Raw genomic sequence first — 22,824 nt, 5'->3', positions numbered from 1 at the left:
GTATATTGATATAAAATTAAACATGTACTTTTTAAATTTTAATTAAATAACATAAAAAATTAATTAAAGTCCTTAATAAATCATTAAAAATAATTTCTCTTATAAATTTTTTTTTTCAAAAATACTCTTCTAACAAGAAGTTTTTTCAATAAAAGTATTTTCCAAAATAAAGAGGTTTTAACCATTCTGTTATGATCAAATATAGTCCACAATATACATCATGATGTCTGCGGACATCTTGACAATGAAAGGAGGACTTCTATGCAATAAATTGGTAAATTATGCCCATCTCTTAAGGGAAAAAAAAAACTCCAACATGGTATGAAGTGTTAAACTAGGGGGCGTGGGGGTGGGGGAGTTATGTCAATTCAAAGTAATCTGTGGGCATGAAACTCTCTCTCTCTCTCTCTCAATAGATTTATGAAAATACCGAGCATTACGGGGTTATGATGGAGTGGTAAATATTTCTTCATTCTTAATTAGAGGTGTCGAATTTGAGTCGTCTTAGGGAGCACTTTACTCTCTAATATAAAACTCTCCAACGCGAATTTAAATTTAACTCCAATATAAATACCGAACACAAAATAAAAAACCAAAAAAAATAAAAAATACCAAAAGTTGACCAAGACTTAACTCCTCTCAGGAAAGATGTCTGAACCCGTGAAGGTTTCGGAATGTGACCAGATGCTTCCTTGCCATCTAACTATTCTGTGGAAGGTCAACTTTAGACTGCTGTCTACAAAGATTATAAAATATCTTCCATAGGCATATAAATATATATATATATATATATATACCTCTTCCTTCTCTACCCTAATTTATATGATTTTCTACTTTTTCTTTTTAGTCCATCTGACAAAAGAATGACATATATCTATATTCAATAATAATTTAATTTTAAAATATTAATTTCATCCATAATAAAATAATTTATAGTCATACAAATATGTATGACTTATTTTAGAGCACAAGCTTTAAAAGTTTTTTTTTTCTTTTTTAAACTTGTGCTAATTGGGAAAGGTGTATATATAAAATTTATTTTTTAATAAAGGACTAAACAGAGTGTTTGGTGTTTATTGTATATATTCAGCTGCATGTCTAACAATGTGATTAACATATTGTCCAACTATGGTTGTTTTTGTCTCTTTATCTTCTCTCAAATACTTGCTTCTTATCATAATTATCCCTTTAGTCACTTCACTCTCCTTCAATTTTGATACTTTTACACCCAATGATCACAATGTAACCTATGAGAGAGATGCTTCTCCAGAAAATGGTGCAATTCTACTCACCAAAAACCTCCTCAATCGCGATATTAATGCTAGTATAGGTCGAGCTATCTATTCAAAACCACTGCATCTATGGGACAAGGCCTCTCGAAATCTCACTGATTTCACTACACATTTCTCCTTTAGCATTAATTCACAGGGAATAACTAAATATGGTGATGGTTTTGCCTTCTTCCTTGCCCCTGCAGGTTCAACAATTCCTTATAATACAACAAGAGGTGGAAGTCTTGGCCTTACAAGTAATAATGAGCGACTAAATTCATCGAGCAATCATTTTGTTGCTGTGGAGTTTGACACCTATCAGAACCCCTATGACCCAAAGGGTGATCATGTAGGTGTCGATATCAACTCTATGCAATCTCTTGTTAATGTGACTTGGTTTAGTAGCATTCCAAATGGTACGAAAACTGATGCCTGGATTAGTTATAATTCTAACTCAAAAAATCTTACTGTTGTCTTCACTGGTTTTCAACTCCAAGGGAATAATATCACAGTCACTGTCCTGCAGAACCTATCTTACAATCTTGATCTGAGGGAATATTTGCCAGAATGGGTCACTTTTGGCTTCACTGGTGGAGCGGGAAGGAGATTTGCATTTCAAAGAATCTATTCTTGGAATTTTACTTCTTCTTTAGATAATATGACAGATACAGGGGTAACCTTATCAAACACCATGCCAAAGGATGCACCAACAAAAACTAAGTTAGGACTTGTGGTTGGATTGATTTCTGGTGGTTGTGTTTTGGTTGCAGTATGTGCTTTGGTGTTATTTGCATTTTGGAGAAAGAGTAAGGTGAGAGAAGATGATTATGTCTTTGATGGTTCCATGACTAATGAATTTCAAAAAAGTGCAGGACCAAAGAAGTTCTTGTACAGTGAATTGGCTAGATGTACAAATAACTTTTCACAGGAAGAGATGCTTGGGCGGGGTGGATTCGGAGGTGTTTATAAAGGATATCTCAGTGAATCCAACTCTTATATTGCTGTTAAGAGAGTTTCAAGGGAATCACAGCAAGGAATAAAAGAGTATGTATCAGAAGTCAGGATCGTCAGCCGGTTAAGACATAAACATTTGGTGCAACTCATTGGTTGGTGCCATCAAAAAAGAGAACTTCTACTTGTCTATGAGTTTATGCCTAATGGAAGCTTAGATCACCATATTTTTAGTGGAAAAAGCCATTTGGCATGGCCACTAAGATTCAAGATTGCTCAAGGCTTGGCCTCGGCGTTGCTATATCTACACGAAGAATGGGAACAATGTGTGGTGCATAGGGATATAAAGTCTAGCAATATTATGTTGGATTCTAATTTCAATGCCAAGCTTGGGGATTTTGGGTTGGCTAGGCTAGTTGACCATGATAAGGGATCCCAAACAACAGTTTTGGCAGGCACAATGGGTTACATGGCTCCGGAATGTGTCACCACTGGCAAAGCTAACAAGGAAACAGACGTCTATAGCTTTGGTATTGTCGTGTTAGAAATAGGTTGTGGAAGGAAACCTATTGATCCTAAAGCAGAGGAGCATCGAGTAAACATTGTCGATTGGGTTTGGAGACTTTATGGGAAGAGAAGTATTCTTGAAGCAGCTGATCCGAAACTATCATCAGAGTTCAATGAAGTGGAGATGGAGCATTTGCTAGTTGTTGGCTTATGGTGTGCTCATCCAGATAATAATTGCAGGCCTTCTATTAGGCAAGCAGTTCAGGTGCTTAATTTTGAAGCTCCATTACCCACGCTCCCTCGGAACATGCCTGTGCCCACATATTGCAGCTTCTCACGCTATTTACCAACTATTTTAGTTTCATCAACACATGAAACCAGCGGTACAGAGATCGCCCTTGCCCAAATCCAGCATTCAGTAAACGGAAACACCACTGATGCTTCAATAAAAAGAACATCTTCTTCAGCATTTTCATCTTCATCTTCAACATCAGTTTTGTATCCAAGTTAATATTGCCCTGTTATAACCCTGCATTTTGTCTTCCATTAGCAGTGTCCATCTTTTCCTTTCTTACTTTTTGTTGTTTCTCTTCTAATGAAGAGGATTCTTTGGATTACATTTCCTGTAATTTTAACTGTTCTATTAAACACTGATAATACTATGCTTTCAAGAACATGTCTCAAGAATTACTCAATTCCGAATTCAATCTAGATTAGAAGGCTAATTCATTAAAGCTTAGAGCACGTGATATTCTTTATCAAAATGTTGGTAGACATGATCAGTTGCTTTATTGCAGTCTGGACAGGACAAGAAGTTTGGTTTGTCTACTTGTCTCGTGCAACATTTATTTCCTTGCACAAAGTAGATTAAATGACACTAAGTACATTCAGAAAGTGTAATTCTGTAACTATAATTAGAATCTGAAAATTAATCAGAGAAAAGAACTGACTAAAAAAGCAGGCTAATATCAAGTTTAATATGTGGCTACCTTCTGATAAAGTTGTGCAGATGTTCAGAAAGATATCTACATGACCATATAGAGTATTTGTCTCTTCATATCTTTTGTACCTATGTTCTGAGAATGGGGTAAAAGTTTGGACCCAAAATAACCACCTTTCCCGAGTGCTTCCTCCCGTTAAGATGTGCAGCCATATCAATCTCACCAGAGCATCTAACGTTACAAAAACCACACCATAGCCTAGAATTGTGTGTAGCACAATCAGAATTCATCACTTGCTTCAGCTTTTCATGTGGTCCAGTAGCTACTAGTTCAACCTTTTCTTTAGGTTTTTCATTAGGACCGTGTTTTTCTTGTACTGGAAATGCTGTTTCCTTGACCTGCATGCCTGTAGTATTCTTTGCGATCCAAATAAGATTTCCCTTCAGGCGTTTAACCTGCAGTACCACAGGGACATTTTAATACCTGACATACGGATTACTTTTGATTGCTTATATAAAACAAGTACTAGGATAGCATAAATGTGGTACTGATGCTTTAAAAAAAATTAAGAGCTTCAATTCTCTCCCTTTCTTAGTGGCTTCATATGTGCAGGAGAAACAAAGGCTTGAGATCATACTAAGATAAATGAATCTAGTGCAAACTTCAAAAAGCATTAATTTTACAAAGTGCAACAGTTTATGTTTCAGGTTGCTCGGTGATTCTTTTAGCATAGACAGTTTCTTCTTGGTCTAAATGATGATGAACTTGGTACCAGCGTGCGTAATCCATTGCCATCTTGCTCATTCAGCTTATTTGATGAGCCTTATTTTTTTGCCTTTAAGCTTCATCTTGCACTCTTCCTCTAACTTGGCCACTAATAGCATCACTAGCACCTAATTGTTGGAACATCAAGCTCTCCTCTAGTCATCGATCACACCTAACAGCTTGGTTAACATTTTCATCTATGGTTTGCTTGACAAATTGTCTTCACAAACAGGACCACCCTCTTCGCGCACTATCTGTCTAGGGGCACTATGATTGTTATAGGGGATTTGTAAGGAATGTTAGCAAGTGAAGATGAAATGATTTTCATTAACCGCCCAAAAGGGATAAGAATGGGGTTTATTCTTAATTAAGGAAAATTCATAAATTTTAATGCTTTATATAAGACAAGTTATAGCTGCATAGTTTATGGGTTGGAAGGTACACTGCATCTACGCAGAGGAAGCATTTCATAAGTTTGCTGGAAATTAGAAAATCTCATAAGTTAGTGCATCATGTAATAATTACATTATGCAAGACATTCAATTAGTACTGGAGTGATAATGTAGTTTTCAGATTTATTATGAAGTAAAAACGCCAAAAGCAGCAGCATAAGAAGTTAACGACTATTTCATACATTATAGGGAGTCAGGAACAACAGCAAGTGTGACTGGTTTCGGTTTCTCATCAAGAGGCTTAATAGAAAGGATACCTGGCTGAGGGTGAGCATTCCTGATTTATCACAAGTGTCAGTAGCCTGGATCCGTTCTGCCTTGGACTGCAAACAGGAGATAATGATAGGTACACGGATAATGAGTGTTGGGAAGAATCAATTCGATAAAAATTGGCTACTCATTGCTGAGGTAACATCTGATATACCTTGTTTGTAATAAGTTTCTCCTGAGCATCAGATCCATTCTCTTCAAGGTACCTCTCTGCCACAGCCATAGAACTCATAGGTAATTGGTGTTTGGCCAAGTGCTCCATCCCATTAAGATGTGCAGCCATAGCAATCTCCCCAGGGCACCACAGCTTAGAATTATGAACAGCAATATCAGCATTCTTCAGTTGCTTTTGATTTTCTTGCTGATCAACACCTGCTAGGTGGACCGTTTCTTCCAATTTTTCATTAATGCTGTGCTCTGATTGTGCTGCGGCTACATGTTTTGCAGGTTCCTGATTAAGCTGGATTGTCTGCTTTGTTGGAACCTCCGTTTCCTTGACCTGCATTCCTATCGATTTCTTCTCACTCCAAATTAGATTTTCCCTCACACTTCTAACCTGCAGTTACACAGGGGACATTTTAGTCACTGGTATATGGATTAGTTTTGATTGATTATAGAAGAATTAGGCAGAATAAATGTGTTACTGATGTTTACAAAAAAATATGAGCTTCAACTCTTTCTCCTTTTAGTGGCTTCAAATGTTCTCAGGAGAAATAAACACTTGAGAGCATACAAAGATAGATGAATCTAGTGCAAACTTCAAAAGCGATAAATTTTACCAAGTCTGCCAGCTTCAGTTTCAGGTTGTTCGGTGATTCTTTTTAGCATTATACAAAGTTTCTTCATGGTCTAAATGATAATGCACTTGATCTCAGTGTGTATTATCAATTGTCATCTTGCACATTTAGATTGATTGATGAGCCTAATTTTACCTTCATTTAGAGTTAATTCTTAATATTCATTTAGCACTCTTCCTCACTTGGCCACCAGAAGTATCCGTAGCAGCTTGATTAATGTTTCACCTTGTTGAGAATATAATCAAATAATAAAAGTGTGCTCTCTCTAAAAGCTTAAGCTTTTAGATGAGATGGTCACACACTTCAACATGGTATCAGAGCAGGCAGATGTCCTGAGATTGAATCTCACCGCCACCCAAATCAAAAAAGAATTTCCACATGTTTGGCCCATGAAAAAAGAATCAGGCCCACACGTGAGGGGGCGTGTTGAGAATATAATCAAATAATAAAAGTGTGCTCTCTCTAAAAGCTTAAGCTTTTAAATGAGATGGTCACACACTTCAACACACCTATTGTTTGATGAAAAATTGCATCTAGAGATATACTCGTGAACCCATAAATCATAATATTCCAAAAAAAAAAAAAAGGAAATTCAAGGGTTGAAAATTACAACCTGTTTGGGTTGAGCTGCTTCATATTTTGCCAAGTGTTCCATCGATTTGATATCTTGCCAAACAGGATAAGCCCCTTCACACAGTGTCTGTTGTTGTTATTTTTGGATAATGTATCAGAAATTTCATTAGAAATCAGTACCAAGAAGCTAGTAAGAAGTACAAAACAAGGAAAATTACAATTCTCCATTATGTTCCATCTATCCAAAAAATGCCATGCCATTTACCATATGACCCTTATACATGTCTGTTTTGGGGGCACTATGGTTGTTATTTACCAGATTTGAAGGAATGAAAGGAAAATCTGTTTTATGACAAATCATTTTTACTACAAAATCTGTTGTCAACAATGGACAATGCACTCTTTCATGCTTTATTTTAGTAAACTGATAGCTGCATAATCTTTACACAACCTATTCCTCTTGTACAATCAATAATTTATTAGTTGGAAGGGACACTGCATGCATGTCTGCATCTATGCAAACAAAGCATTCCTTCGTTTTTTTTTAAAAAAAAAAGAAGTTTCCAGGAAAAATCCTGGAAGTGTTGTATACAAATTATGAAACACAGACATAGGGGGGCCAGACCTGACCCCTGGAAACAAAGCATTCCTGAATTTGTTGGAAATAAGCTTCAAAAAATAGTGCATGATAGCATAAACATGCACTACATTCAATCCAAACTAAAACTGTGGGCTGATGCCACTTTCGTTTTCATTATTGAGTGAAAATGCATATAAAGCAGCACCACAAGAAGTTAAAAATTGTTTCATACAGTACAGGGAGCTCGGAACAACAGTTGAAGCACCTGGTTGGGGATAAGTGTTCCTGCTTCCACACTAGCATCAGTAGTCTTGATCTCTTCTGCATGATGATTCAAATTATTATCCTTGCACTGAAAATAGGACGTCATGATAAGTACACTGATAGTAAAGCCCAAAGTTGCAATAAAATCCAGTGGAATGTATACATTTGCTTATGTAGTGTTGGGAATCTAACTTTCTCATATAACTAGCTGATGTACATACAAGTGTGTGTCCAGTTTAATAATGTACTGGCTACTCAATGCTGAAGTAACAGCTAACATACCTTGTTTGCAATAAGTTTCAACAAAGCATCAGATCCATTTTCTTCAAGATACCTCTCTGCTGTATCCAGAAATGATTTGTTCTTGAGAGATGGATCCTCCATTTGCTTGTTCAACCAGTCAGCCACAATTTGTAGGTTGACAGACAAACATACATACAGAAAGCGTTGGTAAACATAACAAAACCCATAAAACTGAGTGATAACATCATGCAGTTTCACCAGAAAACATGGATGAATAAGTTTTTGATAAAGATAACACGCGCCATCAAACTGCGGTATCACCAACCAACATATGGTTATTAATTTAATATATGGCCACAGAGGAACCCTGCCAAAGTAGATGGAAGAACATTAGAATATTATTCAACGGGAGTTGTCTTCTCATGTTCAACCACGTATATTGTACAATTTTCCCCAAATGTTTCAACAAACTCTTGAAATCCTCAACTTGGAATTTAAGAAACAGAAGCAAGAACAGACATAAAACTTGAAATAAGTGTGTCATAAGCAGTGACGGATCCAGTTTTCATTAAGGGGGTTTGAAAAAAAAAAAGAGTAGTGCCTAAGATTTGATCTTAGAACCTCAAAGGTGAGTTTTGAACCCCTCAACCACTAAGTCAACCTCTAATCTTACATTCAGGAGGTTCAAAATCAATATATAGACATAAAAATTCTTAAAAACACCTTAAATATACAATATAGTTTTTTGGTGAGGGGGGTTCAACGTCTAGGTCCGCCCCTGGTCATAAGAACCAATGGGGCTGCTTAATCCATGCATTCCCCTGAATTGGGCCCTATGTGCGTGAATCGGGAATAGTCGGGCTCAGGAAACCCAAAAAAAAAGTATGTGAACTAATGAAAAGTAGATGGAACACATTAGGGTACCATTGAATAAGTTTGTCAAATATGTGGTGGAAGAGAGAAAAGATAATCCAGTATGTGAGTAGCTTTCTCATGTGATACTTGGAGTCAGTCTGAATCGCTTTGATTGAAGCATATCTGAAAGAATTGGTGAACATTAAAAGCTGAAGCAAAAATACAGTAAAATCGTTGAAATTAAAGGTAAGTGAAGACTTACAGAGGATAGGCCAGAGCAAGTAGGGGCCTGCAAAATATATATATAGCAACTTACTTGAATCATGCAAATATGTACTAGAAAGTTAAAATCTTGTTCGTTTTGCTACTCTACTTGACAGGATTCAATTTTTATCATTAATGGAGAAAGAGAAGTGAACTTACCAAGCCAGGAACTCCATTATGTGAAGAGTAAATATAAGAAAACCCATGGTCACACCCAAACTAGTAAACCCTTTCTTCTCCTAGTGAGTATTGTAATAACTCAAATCCCGTTAAATAAGCTTTTTATGCCCTAACAGGGCCTACGTCTTTTACGCCACTCGCTTAATTTGTTCTTTTTCTTTTTCAAGGAAAAACATCCTACTAATTGAGAATAGATTTAAGCATCACATTAATTTTGTGCTTCACTAACAATCAAGGATAATGTATACTTGTCTAATACGAATTAATGTTTATTTATGGCTTATAGTTTGCAAAGCATTGTCAATTCTTTCTACCTGACTTAATCTAGGATTCTTACTTGATTTGTATGTGTGTATAAATATAACAATGTATTTTTTTTTAATACAATAGTCTTTCGCCTGTAACTTTTACAAGGGGAAATTGGTTGCCTAGAGTTAAACTTTTATATGAGGCTTTAAATTTATCTAATAAAAGTTTACATATTATAATTTGTTTTTTTGTAAAGATGATATATGGTCATGTTATACTTTGTCTTGATTATCCACTCTATTCTTCAAGTTTAAATAAATATTTGTATAAGAAATATACACTACTAATTGTTACTAAGGTCTATGTACACTCTATCCTCCTCATACTCCACTTTATGGTATTTCACCGGGTATGTTGTTATAGTATTTTAAGGACATGTCTCACGAATGATTCAATTCTAAAATCCAATTTGGATTAGAAGTTAGAATTTGATCAGGAGGGAAACATTTTTCAAAAAATTGTGAAACAAAACATTTTCTTTAGAATAGGAAAGTCGTGTTCCATAAGTGACATTCCACAACGATTATCTCCTCCTCACTTCCAACCCTCAAACTCCCAGCGTGCCCGACCACCCTCCTCCAAGCTCAATCCCATAAGAAAATGTTTTCTGAATAAGCCATAATTCCCTCCGAATCCAATTTCATCATTTCCTTTGATATTGAACAAACTAGTTGGTCACATTTACAAATTCTTTCGAGCTTAATGGTTTGAAATGATAAAGTTACACGAGAAAAAATTGCAACTTTTCGAGGCAGGTAAAGATTTAGAGCCCGTTTGGATTGGCTTAAAAAAAACAGTTTTTAAGTCAAAAATAAAAAGTCAAATTGAAATGACTTTTAAGTCAAAAAATAAAAAGTAGGGGGAGACCTGCTTTGGGTTTTTGACTTATTTTAAGTCATTTTAAACTTATTTTAAGTTATTTTTTACCTTGCCAAACACTTTCTGTTAGTGAAAACTTACAAGATAACAAAAATACAAGATTACAATTGAAAATAAAAATGAAGAAATAAATCTCTTCAGGCTGAGGCGCGGATATCTTGCTCTCTTTAAGGAGATTCAAGCCCACTGCAGCAAATGTTTTCACCGGTCCAGCAGTAGTCCTTCTTGACTTGTCCCCTCCAGGATACAACAGCCTAATCACAAAATATAACTCAACAACTCTGGACAAGAGTTGAGTCCAAAGCTCCATAAAAAGAAACACCTCCCTTCAACTAATAAGAACTCTCTTTTTGACAAACCTTATGCACTCTATATTTTCTTGTTTATTGTGTGTACCAAATCAAATGAAGACCACCACTATTTATACTAGAAGAAGTCTTCCTAACAATGAATAAGAAGATAATGGTGTAGTAAATAGTGAAGATAATGGTCTTAGGAGTTACATAGGTTACAAGGATAATGGAGGAATTAAGAATGGAATAATGAGAGGGGGGGTAACCAATGTCTCTAACGTGCATTGGCACAACGGCCAACTTTCCAACGTTCACATAAACGTTCATCACAAAGGCTAATGCAATAATGCCTTTGGTTATTAATTATCCACTAAGACACAAATGTTTATCCATTGCAAGCAATGATCCAGTAGATGCTCCAACGAATAGACTAATAAAAATAGTTAATGTGGCCATTCCAAGGTAGAATATAATATAATATTAAAATGCTGATCAACACTTTCCAACTTATTTTAAGTCATTTTTGATTTATTTTTATTATTTTTTATATTTGTCAAACACTTTCAGAAGTCAAAAACTGACTTAAAAGTAGATTTGACTCTTTAAGCCAACTTATTTTAAGCCAATCCAAACACCCTCTTAATTTATATTGGAGCAAACCGATCAGTTCGATTTACTACTAAAACTGCCCCATGTTTGCTTGGAGCAAACTAATGTATATTTAAAAACTAATTTAAGTTGGAATAAGAGATATCTCAGTCAAAATCAGTTCAATGGGCCTTTGCCTTGTTGAGAATATAATTAAATAAATGGAAAAAAGTCTAAAACGGAGAGCATTTTTGAATCAAAGTATTGACATTAAGGACATTTTTGGACCAAAGTATAAACGGAGGACATTTTTATACATTTCACATAGTGTAAGAACATTCTTTTTTATCCTTTTCCGTTACATAAATAATAAAAGTGTGATCTCAAAAATAGCTTAAGCTTTAACATTAAATGGTCACACTTCAAAAAAATTGGAGTCTTTTCCAGCTAGATATTTTGTCCTCGAGGAAACAAATGATACAGGACACAAGTACACAAATCAGATTTATTGTCCTGTCCAGACTGCAATTAAGCTAATGTCCATGTTTATCAATATTCTGATGAAAAATATCTTTAGTACTTAAAGATTCTTCGCTTCTATCAAATTCAACTTCTAATCCACATTCGAATAAATCACTGATCGCTCAAGAGATTTATTTAAGAACAGAGTACGTATTTTCACTATTTAATTTAAACTTTGAACAAGAGTGGTTGATTCATTCAATCATCTTCATAACAGTATAAATAATAAAGAATACGAAGAGCAAACGTTGGACACTGCAGGGAAATAAAAGACCAGTTCCTTTACAAGACAATATCAACGTGTGTACAGAAGTGATGCGGAAGGCGAAGATGCTGCTGTGTTATTTGAAGAACCAGTGTAGTCTCTAGTCACTGAAGAGTTTATTTCAGAAATCTGAGGACCATTGGAGTCGTATGGTGATGCAAGTGAAGTAATTGATTCATAACTGCAATATATCGGCACAGGCATGTTTGGAGGGAGTGTGGGCAATGGAGATTCAAAATTAAGCACATGAATTGCTTGCCTAATAAAAGGTCTGCAATTGTTATCTGGATGAGCACACCATAAGCCAACAATTAGCAAGTGCTCCACTTCCTGTTCATTCAACTCTGATGAGAGTCTAGGATCAACTGCTTCACTAAGATTTCCCATCCCGAAAGTCTCCAAGCCCATTCGATAATATTTACTTGATGCTCCTCAGATTTAGGATCAATAGGTTTCCTTCCACAAACTATTTCTAACACGACAACACCAAAGCTATAGACGTTTGTTTCCTTGCTAGCTTTGCCAGTGGTGAGACATTCAGGAGCCATGTAACCCATCGTGCCTGCCAAAACTGTTGTTTGGGATCCCTTATCATGGTCAAGTAGCCTAGCTAAACCAAAATCCCCAAGTTTAGCATTGAAATTGGAATCCAACATAATATTGCTCGACTTTATGTCCCTATGCACCACACATTGTTCCCATTCTTCGTGTAGATAAAACAACGCTGAGGCCAAGCCTTGAGCAATCTTGAATCTTATTGGCCATGTCAAATGGCTTTTTCCCTTGAAAAGACGATGATCTAAGCTTCCATTAGGCATAAACTCATAGACAAGTAGAAGTTCTCTTTTTTGATGGCACCAACCAATGAGTTGCACCAAATGTTTATGTCTTAACCGGCTGATAATCCTGACTTCTGATGCATACTCTTTTATTCCTTGCTTTGACTCCCTTGAAATCCTCTTAACACCAATATAGGAGTCATATTCCCTGAGATATCCTTTATAAACACCTCCGAACCCACCATGCCCAAGCATCTCTTCCGGCGAAAAGTTATTTGTACATCTAGCCAACTCACCGTACAAAAACTTCTTTGGTCCTGTGTTTCTTTCAAATTCATTAGTGATGGAACCATCAATACTATCATCATCTTCATCTTCTCTAACCTTCTTCTTTCTCCAAAATGCAAACAATATAAAAACAGATACTGCTACCGAAACACAACCACCAGAAATCAATCCAATCACTAGTCTTGACTTCTTTTTGCTTGAAGTATCTTCTGGCACAGGGCTTGGTTGGGGTACATCTGGATCTGTTATGTTGTCATTATATTTTAAAGAAGAAGTAAAATTCCAAGAATATATGTTTTGTATTGCAAAGAAGGTTCCTGTTGCACCTGAGAAACCAAAAGTTACCTATTCTGGCAAATATTCCCTCAGATCAAGATTGTAAGATAGGTTCTGCAGGACAGTGACTGTGGTATTCCCTTGTTGTCTGAAACCGGTGAAGACAACACTAAGATTTCTTGAGGTTGAATTATAAGTAATCCAGGCATCAGTTTTCGTACCATAGGTGTCACGACCCGATTTCTCAAGTCATGATGGCACCTACTATAACCCACCAGCAGGTAAGCCAACCCGAACCCGAAACAACAAGTAATGGGTCTGAGGGTAGAAACTAAACAAGAGTAGACAAATAATAATATAAACAAGTGGAACCAAACCAAAAACATATATACAAATAAAGATCCCTCCCAGAACCTGGAAGTCACTAGTACAGAGCTACTATCAAAATGAGTACAAGTCCCAAAAGTGGACAACATAGACTGGAATGTCTCGAAAGGTAAAAGACAAGTCTATATGTACAGATGGAGACTGAAATAGTACAAAACGCCGTGTGCTCACCCCCGTCTCCGGATCAGTCTGCTCCAAGCTATATCAACGCTGGCTACTAGTGCCCAGACTTGCATCACGAAACAGATGCAGAGCGTAGCATGAGTACCAAAACAACAGGTACCTAGTAGGCATCATAAGCCGACTGAACTTGAAAAGTAAAGGCAGTATGAAAAGAAGGAATAATACAAACCGAAGTCAAGAACGAAAATCTAACTAACAATGGAATGCACACGAGTGTACAAAGACTAACTATAGTAATCTATAAGTTAACTACACCTAACTGGACCCCCATAAGCCCAGAAGGTACACTCGTGCGCAAGTTAAATAAAAAACTGAACGGACCCCCATAAGCCCGACGAGTACAAAGAATAACTATAACTAAAGAGAATTGCATATAAGAACCCAAGAACGAAGAACATCGAACCAGAACCTCAACCCGAATTAGTAGAAACTGACAGTATGGAGGCCGGACCTCGAACCGGATGCTCAGCAGAAGTACCCAAGTAACCAATCACAAGTAACAAGTATAAGAGGTCGGAACTCTAACCGGATGCTCTATATAAGTATTTGGGCAATAGAGGCCGGAACTCTAACCTGATGCTCTATATAAGTATCTGGGCAATAGAGGCTGGAACTTTAGCCGGATGCCCAGATACTTATATAGAGCATCAGGTTAGAGTTCCGGCCTCTATTGCCCAAATACTTATATAGAGCATCCGGTTAGAGTTCCGACCTCTTATACTTGTTACTTGTGATTGGTTACTTGGTACTTCTGCTGAGCATCCGGTTCGAGGTCCGGCCTCCGTACTGTCAGTTTCTACTAATTAGGGTTGAGGTTCTGGTTCGATGTTCTTCGTTCTTAGGTTCTTATATGCAATTCTCTTTAGTTTTAGTTATTCTGTGTACTCGTCGGGCTTATGGGGGTCCATTCGGGTTTTTATTTAACTTGCGCACGAGTGTACCTTCTGGGCTTATGGGGGTCCAGTTAGGTGTAGTTAGCTTATAGATTACTTTAGTTAGTCTTTGTACACTCGTGTGCATTCCATTGTTAGTTAGATTTTCGTTCTTGACTTCGGTTTGTGTTGTTCCTTCTTTTCATACTGCCTTTACTTTTCAAGTTCAGTCGGCCTATGATGCCTACTGGGTACCTGTTGTTTTGGTACTCATGCTACGCTCTACATCTGTTTCGTGATGCAGGTCCGGGCACTAGTAGCCAGCGTTGATCGAGCTTGGAGCAGACTGATCCGGAGATGGGGGTGAGCACACGGCGTTTTGTACTATTTCAGTCTCCATCTGTACATATAGACTTGCCTTTTACCTTCCGAGACAGTCCAGTCTATGTTGTCCACTTTTGGGACTTGTACTCATTTTGTTAGTAGCTCTGTACTAGTGACTTCTAGGTTCTGCGAGGGATCTTTATTTGTATATTTGTTTTTGGTTTGCTTCCGCTTGTTTATATTGTTATTTGCCTACTCTTGTTTAGTTTCTACCCTCAGACCCATTACTTGTTGTTTCGGGTTCGGGTTGGCTTACCTGCTAGTGGGTTATAGTAGGTGCCATCATGACTTGAGAAATCGGGTCGTGACAAGTTGGTATCAGAGCCCCAGGTTTATCGGTCTCACTTGTACAGAGCTAACGTCTAGTAGAGTCCCTCGGATCGGTGCGGAGACGTCCGTAACTCATCTTCGGGAGGCTACAGGATGTCCTTAGGAAAATTTCCTCTTTTGTTTCGCTTTCGTGCAACGTGTGTCTTATTGGTTTCTGGAAATCTCACTTGTTTCACTCTTTCGCAGGATGGCTCGCTCGCGAGATGGCGCAACTAGGGGTGGTGCAACCGGGCCTGCAGGCAGAGCCTCAGCTTGGGGTAGACGCCGACCCCGAGGTCGAGGTAGGACCGTAGCACCAGCCCGAGATAGGGAGGAGGAGCCTCAGGCAGCATATGTACCTCCACAGCCGATGGGGCCGGGGCCAGCCCAGCCACCACCTGCACTAGCTGCAGCTGCAGTTGCAGCTCCTGATCTTCATGCTCTACTGACTCAGATACTAGCAGTTATTGGGGAGATGCGACAGGCACCAGCCCCAGCAGCACCAGCACCAGTCCCAGCAGCACCAGATCCAGTGCCGCAGGGTCAGCCTGCCGTAGTGGCACCAGAGGTTCAGCCGCCACCAGTTCATGTGGTTGTAGTGTCAGACTTAAAGAACGGCAAGATGCCACTGCGCGAGCAGAAGATGCTCGGGGTATTCCAGAGATTGGCACCGCCAATATTCTCAGGGGCGATTGGGGAGGATGCCCACGAGTTCCAGCTCACTTGTCTGGAGCAGCTACAGTTATTAGGCCTCTTGGAGTCGAGAGGAGCCGACTTCACCGATCATCAGTTTCGTGGGCCAGCCAGGCAGTGGTGGCGCTCGTATCGAGAGTCCAGGCCAGCTGGATCACCTCCTGTATCTTGGAGTGAGTTCTCAGAGGCTTTCTTGGCCCGGTTCATGCCACGGAGTGTCAGGGATAGGCTTCGTGATCAGTTCTCCAGATTGGAGCAGGGCCCTATGACCGTCTCAGAGTACGAGACGAGGTTCCATGAGTTATCTAGACATGCTACCATGATCCTACCCACAGAAGAGGAGATAGTTCATTGTTTTGTACGTGGGTTGCAGTACCGTTTGATGGTCGACACAGAGGATTTGGTTTCGACCGACCGTTCATTTCTTGATGTGGTCGACCATGCCCAATCCATGGAGCATATTCATCGCGAGGCCCAAAGGGGAAGCGATAAGAGGGCACACTACCAGGGCAGCTACAGCGGGTCCCAGACTAGAGGGAGAGACTCCTATGATAGGCCCCGCCAGAGGTTCCAGCAGGGTCAGTCCAGTCGTCCTGTTCAGGCGGCATTACCTGTTTCTGAGGGAGGCCAGCATCAGTAGAGTGGTCCTAGTATGGGCCAGAGTTCGGGGGGATCAAAATCCTTCCCTCCCTATCGCGGTCGGGTTACTTCAGGGAGTTCAGCTTCGGGGTGTTTTGATTGCGGTGTACTTGACCATTGGTCCAGAAGGTGCCCCCGGCGAGGGCGAGGGTCGATTGTACCAACTCCCCTTGCACCTAGACCAGTTTCAGCAGTGCCCCCTCCATTTAGAGGTGGTGGTCAGGGCCAGGATCGTCGAGATAGCCGACAGGGTACCAAAGGCGGAGCTCGGGGAGGCAGGTTAGGTAGTAGATCAGATGCATCGGGCAAAGATGCTCAGGACCATTTTTATGTAGCCCCTGCAAAGGCGGTGGCTGAGGCATCTGACGATATCCTTACAGGTACACTTTTATTATGCCATCAGCCTGCTACAGTATTATTTGATCCCGAGTCCACATTCTCGTATGTATCTATTTATTTTGCTCCCCGATTGGGTATGAGGTCTGAGTCTTTGGCAGAGCCGATTCATGTTTCGACCCCGGTGGGTGAGTCCTTAGTAGTGGATCAGGTATTGCAATCTTGCTTAGTGACTATCCAGGGTTATGATACTAGAGTTGATCTTATTTTGCTAGATATGGATGTGATTTTGGGCATGGACTGGTTATCCCCTTACCATGCGGTCTTAGATTGCTACGCCAAGACTGTTACCTTAGCGATGTCTGCATTTCCCCAGTGTTGTGGCAGGGTGCTTATAGTCACACATCGACGGGGATCATCTCTTTTATGCGAGCTAAGCGGTTGGTTGCTTCTGGGTGTTTAGTTTATTTAGCATATGTGCGAGATGTGAGTAGGGAGGGCCCTTCAGTTTACTCAGTTCCTGTGGTTAGAGAGTTTGCAGATATGTTCCCTACATACCTACCTGGCTTACCCCCAGATCGGGACATTGATTTTGCCATAGATTTGGAGCCCGACACCTGTCCTATTTCTATTCCGCTTTACCGGATGGCTCCTGCAGAGCTCAGGGAGCTCAGTGTTCAGTTAGAGGATCTCTTAGGTAAGGGGTTTATCCGTCCGTGTGTGTCGCCTTGGAGTGCTCCTGTTCTGTTTGTGAAGAAGAAGGACGGGACTATGAGGATGTGCATTGACTACAAGCAGCTGAACAAGGTGACGGTGAAGAACCGTTACCCCATGCCTCGTATCAATGATTTGTTTGATTAGCTTCAGGGTGCCGCCGTGTTTTCTAAGATTGATTTGAGGTCCGGGTACCATCAGCTGAGGATTAGGGCAGCAGACATCCCTAAGACTGCATTTAGGACCCGTTATGGCCATTATGAGTTCTTGGTGATGTCTTTTGGGTTGACTAATGCCCCTGCTGCCTTCATGAAGTTGATGACACATGTGTTCAGGCCATACCTTAATTTATTTGTTATCGTCTTCATTGATGACATATTGGTATACTCGCGGAGCCGGAGTGAGCATGAGCAACATTTGAGGAAAGTGCTCCAGACTTTGAGAGATCAACGACTTTATGCCAAGTTCTCAAAGTGCGAGTTTTGGCTTGAGTCTGTAGCCTTCTTGGGGCACGTGGTGTCCAAGGAGGGTATTAGGGTTGATCCGGCGAAGATTGAGGCTATTCGTGATTGGCACAGGCCCACTTCTGTTTCTGAGGTTCGTAGCTTCGTCGGGTTAGCGAGTTACTACAGACGCTTTGTTGAGGGTTTTTCTACTATTGTAGCCCCTCTGACCCGGTTGACTCGTGTTGATGTTCCCTTTGTTTGGTTAGAGGAGTGTGAGACGAGCTTTTTGAAGCTCAAAGAGTTATTGACCACCGCTCATATATTGACTCTTCTAGTTGAGGGTGAGGGATTCACGGTTTATTGTGACGTATCTGGTATTGGTTTGGGTTGTGTAATGATGCAGCAGGGCCGAGTTATTGCTTATGCATCGAGGTAGCTTAAGATTCATGAGCGCAACTACCCCACCCATGACTTGGAGTTGGCGGTGATAGTTTTCACACTTAAGATTTGGAGATACTACTTGTATGGAGTTCGATGTGAGATCTATACCGATCATAGGAGTCTTCAATACATCATGAGCCAGAGGGACCTTAATTCGAGGCAACGTCGTTGGATTGAGCTCCTGAAGGACTACGACCTATCTATTATCTATCATCCGGGCAAGACGAATGTAGTAGCGGACGCCTTGAGCCGGAAGGCGGTGAGTATGGGTAGTGTAGCCTTCTTATCTGTTGAGGAGCGACCCTTAGCTTTGGACATTCAGTCCTTAGCTAATAGCATGGTTCAGTTGGATATCTCAGATTCTAGACGCGTCTTGACCTTTATGGGAGTTCAATCTTCTTTGCTTGATAGGATCCGTGGTTGCCAGTTTGAGGATGATACCTTGGTGGCCCTTAGAGATCGAGTGTTAGCGGGTGATGGTGGTCAGACTACCTTAGATCCTGATGGAGTGTTGAAATTCGCCGACCGCATCTGTGTTCCTAGAGTTGGAGATTAGATACAGTTGATACTTTCTGAGGCCCATGAGTCTAGATACTCTATCCATCCGGGCACAGCGAAGATGTATCATGATTTGAGGCAGCATTACTGGTGGAGTGGCATGAGGAGAGATATTGCTGACTTTGTTTCCCGTTGCTTGTGCTGCCAGCAGGTAAAGGCCGAGCATTTGAGGCCTTGTGGCGAGTTCCATAGATTACCCATTTCGGAGTGGAAGTGAGAGCATATCACTATGGACTTCATTGTGGGGTTGCCTCGGACTTCTAGAGGTGTTGACAGCATTTGGGTCATCGTTGATCGATTGACCAAGTCAGCACACTTTCTTCCTGTTCATACTACTTTCAGTGCCGAGAGGTTGGCTCGTATCTACATTAGGGAGGTGGTCCGTCTTCATGGCGTGCCTGTTTCTATCATTTCAGACCGAGGTTCACAATTCACTTCCAACTTTTTGAGGGCTTTTCAGGAGGAGTTGGGCACCCGTGTCCACCTTAGCACAGCTTGTCACCCACAGACGGATGGCCAGTCAGAGCGTACTATTCAGGTCCTTGAGGATATGTTGCGGGTCTGTGTTATGGATTTTGGAGGTCAGTGGGACCAATTCTTGCCTTTGGCGGAGTTTGCGTACAACAATAGCTACCACTCTAGTATTCAGATGGCCCCATTCGTGGCCTTATATGGTAGGCGTTGTCGCTCTCCAGTTGGTTGGTTTGAGTCTACAGAGCTTAGGTCGCGTGGTACAGATATGCTTCAGGAGGCCCTAGATCAGATAAGGGTGATTCAGGATAGGCTCAGGACGGCTCAGAGTAGGCACTAGAGTTATGCGGATCAGAGGCGTCGACCTTTGAGATTCTCTGTTGGTGATCGGGTATTCCTCCGTGTGTCGCCCATGAAAGGCGTGATGAGGTTTGGGAGGCGGGGCAAACTTAGCCCCAAGTACATTGGGCCTTTTGAGATACTTCGGACAGTTGGGGAGGTTGCTTATGAGTTGGCCCTACCTCCAGCATTTTCAGCCATCCACCCAGTTTTTCATATTTCGATGTTGCGGCGGTATGTTCATGATGAGTCCCATGTGCTCCAGTATGATGCAGTCGAGTTGGATAATCGTTTGACATTTGTAGAGGAGCCAGTTGCCATTCTAGCCAGAGATGTGAAGAGATTGCACTCGAGAGTCATTCCTATTGTTAAACTCCGTTGGAGGCATCGTCCAGTCGAAGAAGCTACCTGGGAGACCGAGCAGGAGATGTGAGAGCAGTTTCTCGGCTTGTTTGAGCCTTCAGGTACTTCTTGATCCTTTCTTTCGCGGACGAAAGTCCTTTTTAGTAGTGGATATTGTAATGACCCTCCTGGTCATTTCTGTGTCTTGCATTTTGTGTGTCGTTTAGAGCGTTCCTGTAGCGACCCCAAGTCATTTATGACTTGCTGGGACTGACAGTTCGGTCACCTGGTCGTTCATTTGGTTATTGTGTGAGTTTTAGTGTTTTGGAGCTTATGAACCTTGAACGAACATTTTCGATCAAAAGTTTGAGAAGATGACATCGGAATCCAATTCTGACGATTCCATCAGCTCCGGAAGGGTTATTTTAGGCTAGCAACACGGTCGGCATGACTCTCGAGGTTTTCAGTGTGAGTCGGTGCGATTAGGCGTTTTAGCCTTTGAAATTTGGTTTAAGGTTGACTTTGGTCAACATTCTTGGAAAACGCGCTTAGATAAAAATTCCGTCAGCGCGGTTAGCTCCGAAATGTCAAGTTTGGTCGAGATTGACCTTTTTTTTGTGTCTCGAGGTTTTCGATATTTTTCGGAGCTCTTTTGTAGTTTTTGACTTTAAATGACATTTGGAAGTGGGACCCATATTTTTTCGAGATGACCTCTGATGGGAATTTCGACTGTGCCGTTGAGTTCGAAATGTCGAATTTGGTGTGGTTGCATATCTCATTTGCGTGCACGGGGTTCCGAACGAGTTCGGAGCACCCCGTCGGAGTTTTTAGTTTTTGGAAAAAGTGCAGAAAATCTGCTATAAGATGCAGAAAAAAACTAGCAACTTTTCCCTAAACCTAAACCCTCATAACTCTCTCATCTCTCAACCGATTTGGGCGATTCAAAAGGCAAAGTTGTGAGATTTTTCGAGGACAACGCGTTGGTGAGCTAGGATAGTGATTTGGGGTCCCCCTTTGAGGTAATTTTTGTAAAATACCTGCTGCCACGACCCTTTTTGTGAGCTTAATTTTGAAAAATTTTGAGACTTGTTTTCTCAGTCATTCTAGGTCCGATTCAGTGATTTTTGAGGCTATCTTGAGTGGTTTTTCGAGGAGAACGTCGTGGTGTTATCGCATTTTACTGTAGACCTCCAGTTTCTGGTAAATATACTGATTCAACTGCTGTCCATTTCTAGTTTTTGAGAAAATTTAGGTTTTAGTTGCATGTTGATATTGTGTTATTCCTGAGCCCCGAATTGTGTCCCATTTTGGGACATGAGCTGGGGGAACTAGTTAGGACCCACTTTTGGGGTTAATTCCAGAATTTTCAGCGCGGGTCCCACTTTCCCCGTTTTGACCCCGAAATTGGTCCGTCTCCGTTTATTGTGATTTTGGTGTCTAAACGACCGTAATAACGTTGTGACTCTATTTTTGATAGCGGGGCAGCGTTTCGAGGACGTTCGGAAAGAGAAAGCTCCGGAGAAGTGATTTTGGAGCGCGTGTGATCGGCTTACAGGTAGGCTACGGTTTCCCTCTCTTAGATTGAGCTTGAGAGTGTGAATGCGTGTTGATTAGTTGGGATTTGAGTTGGTAGTGATTGAATCATGCATAGGTGTTTGGAAATCATGTTTTCGACCTATTTCGAGAATTATCGGGTCGTGACAATAGGGAATTCTACTAAGCCAGGCCACATTAACAAGAGATACCATGGAGTTGATATCAACGCCTACATGAACACCTGGTGGATCATAAGCGTTCTTAAAGGTGTCAAACTCGACAGCAACAAAAGGATGATTTCTCGATGTATTTATTCCATTATCAATTGCAAGGCCAAGGCCCTCTCCTGCAGCTGAGTATTTTTCAGGAATTACTGAACCTGCAGGAGCGAGGAAGAAGGCAAGACCATCAGCATAATAATTTCTGCCCTGTGAATTGATCTCAAAGGAGAAGTGCGTAGAGAAATCTGTGACTTTCCCAGAGGCCTTGTCCCAAAGATAGAGTTCTTTAGAATATGTAGCTTGGCCTACGCTAAAGCTTTCACCACTATCAAGCTGGTTTTTGGTGAGCTGAATTACACCGTTTGCTGGAGAAGCATCTGCTTCATATGTTACATTCATATCATTGGGATTGAAACTATCAAAATTGAAGGACAATGAAGTGACAAAAGGGATTATCAAATTAAGGTATGTGAAATATGCAAAAACAGCCATAGTTAGAGAAATGTTTTATTAGATCGCTAAACTACTGAATATAATCATATATATCCGTTTCATTTTCTCATCATTTAAGTGCAGACTAAGGACTTGGCAACATTTTTCGTCTGCACAATATTACGATTTCATAGCAAAGATAGTAACAAGATAGTTGAAATTGACAAAGTCCTTATTTTAGAGGAAGCAACAAGTATTCTTTATTCCCTTTCTTCTTACGCTCTAGTTAATTGACTCCAATTTGTTTATTCCAATATACTTTGTAGAGGGGGTCATGTTTTATCAGAACTAGAATCGTCAGTACAACTTATAATCTTACATTTTAAGAATATTCCAAAGATAAAAAATG

The 22,824-nt window shown here is 40.3% G+C and overlaps 2 protein-coding genes and 1 pseudogene across 2 annotated transcripts; 1 reads left to right on the top strand and 2 right to left on the bottom strand.

The window, feature by feature from the left end:
* Positions 1-1,128: 1,128 nt before the first annotated feature.
* On the top strand, positions 1,129-3,346 carry LOC125839933 (L-type lectin-domain containing receptor kinase IX.1-like). Its single transcript, XM_049518895.1, has one exon. It carries the CDS (start codon positions 1,129-1,131, stop codon positions 3,238-3,240), a length of 2,112 nt encoding a protein of 703 aa, XP_049374852.1. The 3' UTR covers positions 3,241-3,346.
* A 452-nt stretch (positions 3,347-3,798) lies between these two features.
* LOC125839932 (uncharacterized) lies at positions 3,799-8,939 on the bottom strand. The gene is made up of 8 exons (XM_049518894.1): positions 8,893-8,939; positions 8,732-8,758; positions 8,539-8,652; positions 7,654-7,981; positions 7,373-7,459; positions 6,568-6,654; positions 5,312-5,713; positions 3,799-4,125 (listed from the first exon to the last, which is right to left on the bottom strand). Exons 1-8 carry the CDS (start codon positions 8,937-8,939, stop codon positions 3,799-3,801), a joined length of 1,419 nt encoding a protein of 472 aa, XP_049374851.1.
* Positions 8,940-11,799: 2,860 nt separating this feature from the next.
* On the bottom strand, positions 11,800-22,475 carry LOC125839931 (L-type lectin-domain containing receptor kinase IX.1-like; annotated as a pseudogene).
* Between the last annotated feature and the right edge of the window lie 349 nt (positions 22,476-22,824).

The sequence above is a fragment of the Solanum verrucosum genome, unplaced genomic scaffold (genome assembly GCF_900185275.1).
Source record: "Solanum verrucosum unplaced genomic scaffold, falcon-dt-bn FXZP01000177.1, whole genome shotgun sequence".
NCBI classification, from domain to species: domain Eukaryota; kingdom Viridiplantae; phylum Streptophyta; class Magnoliopsida; order Solanales; family Solanaceae; genus Solanum; species Solanum verrucosum.
The sequence above is the reverse complement of the archived record's forward strand: the minus strand, read 5'-3'. Positions and strand labels throughout refer to the sequence as shown.